The sequence below is a fragment of the Bidens hawaiensis genome, unplaced genomic scaffold (genome assembly GCF_021521415.1).
Source record: "Bidens hawaiensis isolate Kalapana, Puna unplaced genomic scaffold, B.hawaiensis_p1.1 tig00009444_1, whole genome shotgun sequence".
NCBI lineage: Eukaryota > Viridiplantae > Streptophyta > Magnoliopsida > Asterales > Asteraceae > Bidens > Bidens hawaiensis.
In genome coordinates, this window is record NW_027491699.1 from 514,707 (window position 1) to 517,094 (window position 2,388).

Below are 2,388 nucleotides of genomic sequence, written 5' to 3' on the forward strand. Positions count from 1 at the left end.
AGGAAATTGGCAGACGGGTGACAATTGGAGGTTGAAGGGGAGTCTCGACATCGTGGTTCGGCCGGAAATTGAGAGCCGGTTCCTCTTTCTAGAAATTTGAATTCAAGAGATGGGCTATGGTTTGTAAGGGTATAAGTAAAAGAGATGAATATTCTGCTAAGTTTTTTGATGGTTATAATCGTTTAGGTCTGAAATTAGAGCTTTGATTTATGGATGGGAGGAGGTGGAGGTGTTGCTAGTATGATGACTGACGGTGAAGGGAAATAATGAGAATGGATTTAATATTAACCCTAGAAAGAAAAAAAAGTCACGTTGGATTTTTAAATGTCAACTCATATAGCCACATCATCAAAAAGTTAACCTCGTTAATTATTTTTAACGGTGAATCATAAAACAAAAACATGGAAAAGATGGGACTGCCATAGGGAAATAACGCAGGTGAGATTATTATTGGCCAACTCATTAAATGTGAGATTATTTTAATCCAATATTCCTTAAAAATATGGTCCGCAAAATATCAAAAAATCTCGTGGATTTAAAACCGTTTTGCCGGTTCAAACCAGTATATTAGAAAAAGGACTCGGTTCAATGTATTAGAAAACCGCACAAAGATATCAGGCTCATAATACCAGTTTGCTGTGCGAAACCCGATCATTCCGGTACAAGTGTTTAACGGGCCGGTACGAACCGGTTAAAACATTGACAGTTTGTACGGTTGTACTAGAAGCAGGTGACCACGTTATAGCCATTAGTCAAATATAGAGTCGTGCTTACAAGTTATCCACTATCTCCACAATCAATTATATATTTTAAACAATTCATTAAAGAATATTATATTATAGAAAACATATGTATAAATAGAGTGACAAGGTAAGGCTTCTATAACACAACTGATATTGTTGCTTATTTAGAAATCTCCATCTATAACCATAAAGATGGAATCAAGTGCTAAGCGATTCGCTTTGATTGTTGTTTTGTTGTCGGTGATTGTTGTGTTTGCCTCGGCTGATAGTAGTTACGGGGAATCGAAGCCAGTAGGATACGTTCCCCAAAAACCCGTTACCCCAAAAGAACAAACTGGTTATGAGAAACCCAATCCCAAGTTGCCAACAAAGCCCGTGATACCAAAAGCGGAACATGTGATTTACAAGAAGGTCGATCCTAAGGTACCAACAAAACCCGTGATACCAAAAGAGGAACATGGGGCCTACGAGAAGCCCAAGCCAAAGGTACCAACAAAGCCCTTGGTACCAAAAGAGGAGCACGGCGCCTATGAAGAGACGGGTCCTAAGTTACCAACAAAGCCCGTGATACCCAAACCGGACCATGAAAGTTATGAGAAAAACTATCCTAAGGTACCAACGATCAAAAAGCCGGTTTTACCCAAGCTGCCAGAGCACCCGAAGAACATAGCCGTTCAAGGTCTTATTTATTGTAAACATGGTTCCAAACTCCTCCCACTTCAAGGTAAGTTTTATGTAATACTAGTTTATATAAAATCATATTATAAATATACATATATTAGTTTATATATAAATTCATATTGTGAATATGTATATTTGACACACTAAAGTAGTAAAGTATTAAAAACTTACAGGAGCGATTGCCAGAGTGACTTGCTTGGCAGTGCACAAGAACGGATATGAATCCGCCCCATTTTCTTTCTTGAGTTGTCCAGCAAACGAAAAGGGTTTCTTCTTGGCCAAAATACCATCATCAAAGCTTGTAAAAGACGATTTATGGGAGATCACCGAGTGCAAGGCATTCCTTGAAAACTCGCCATGGACGAGCTGCAAGGTTCCAGAAGATACCAACGGAGGAATAACTGGTGCTCGTGTTACATTTTCTCGTCATCTCAATAACAATGGATATTGTTTGTCATCGGTAGGACCATTTATATACAATCCCGGCCATGAGTTGCTACCCAAAGAAGGTTACTAGTCTCGTCGATTAATTCTATCATCATCCAACGAAGTCTTATCTTTCTTTTTTTTTATCTTTTTGCTATTTTACGATCGCAATCCTGTGTGATTATTCATTTCTTCATGCATGTTGTTATTCTTTTGTGCTGAATTGATATTGATGGAAATGACATATTTATTTGTTAAATATTTCATCGTAAAAACTCATATAACCATGCTGACAGATTATTAAAACTACGATAAGAAAAGGCTAAAGTATTTGTTGTGATGGGCTAAAAGTTAAACAATCACATTTAGTCATTTAGCCGGAAACGTCCTAGGCTAAAGTATTTGTCATTGCATATCTTTCAAAACTGCCTATTAGAAGTGTTTACATTTCTCGGTACCGACTTGCCAGATTTGGAGTCACCCCTTGATAAAACCATAGCGGGACAAACCAGTGGTCCAAGATTATAAGCGAGACGAT

At 37.9% G+C, this 2,388-nt stretch overlaps 1 protein-coding gene across 1 annotated transcript; it reads left to right on the top strand.

The window, feature by feature from the left end:
- The first annotated feature begins 702 nt into the window (after window positions 1-702).
- Window positions 703-2,100, top strand: LOC143532394 (uncharacterized). Its single transcript, XM_077027457.1, has 2 exons — window positions 703-1,467; window positions 1,598-2,100. Exons 1-2 carry the CDS (start codon window positions 936-938, stop codon window positions 1,939-1,941), a joined length of 876 nt encoding a protein of 291 aa, XP_076883572.1. The 5' UTR covers window positions 703-935; the 3' UTR covers window positions 1,942-2,100.
- Window positions 2,101-2,388: the final 288 nt, after the last annotated feature.

Coding starts and splice junctions, on each gene's coding strand:
- LOC143532394 (XM_077027457.1), top strand. CDS start 936: ATGGAATCAAGTGCTAAGCGATTCGCTTTGATTGTTGTTTTGTTGTCG. Junction 1,468..1,597: donor CAAACTCCTCCCACTTCAAG/GTAAGTTTTATG, acceptor AAAAACTTACAG/GAGCGATTGCCAGAGTGACT.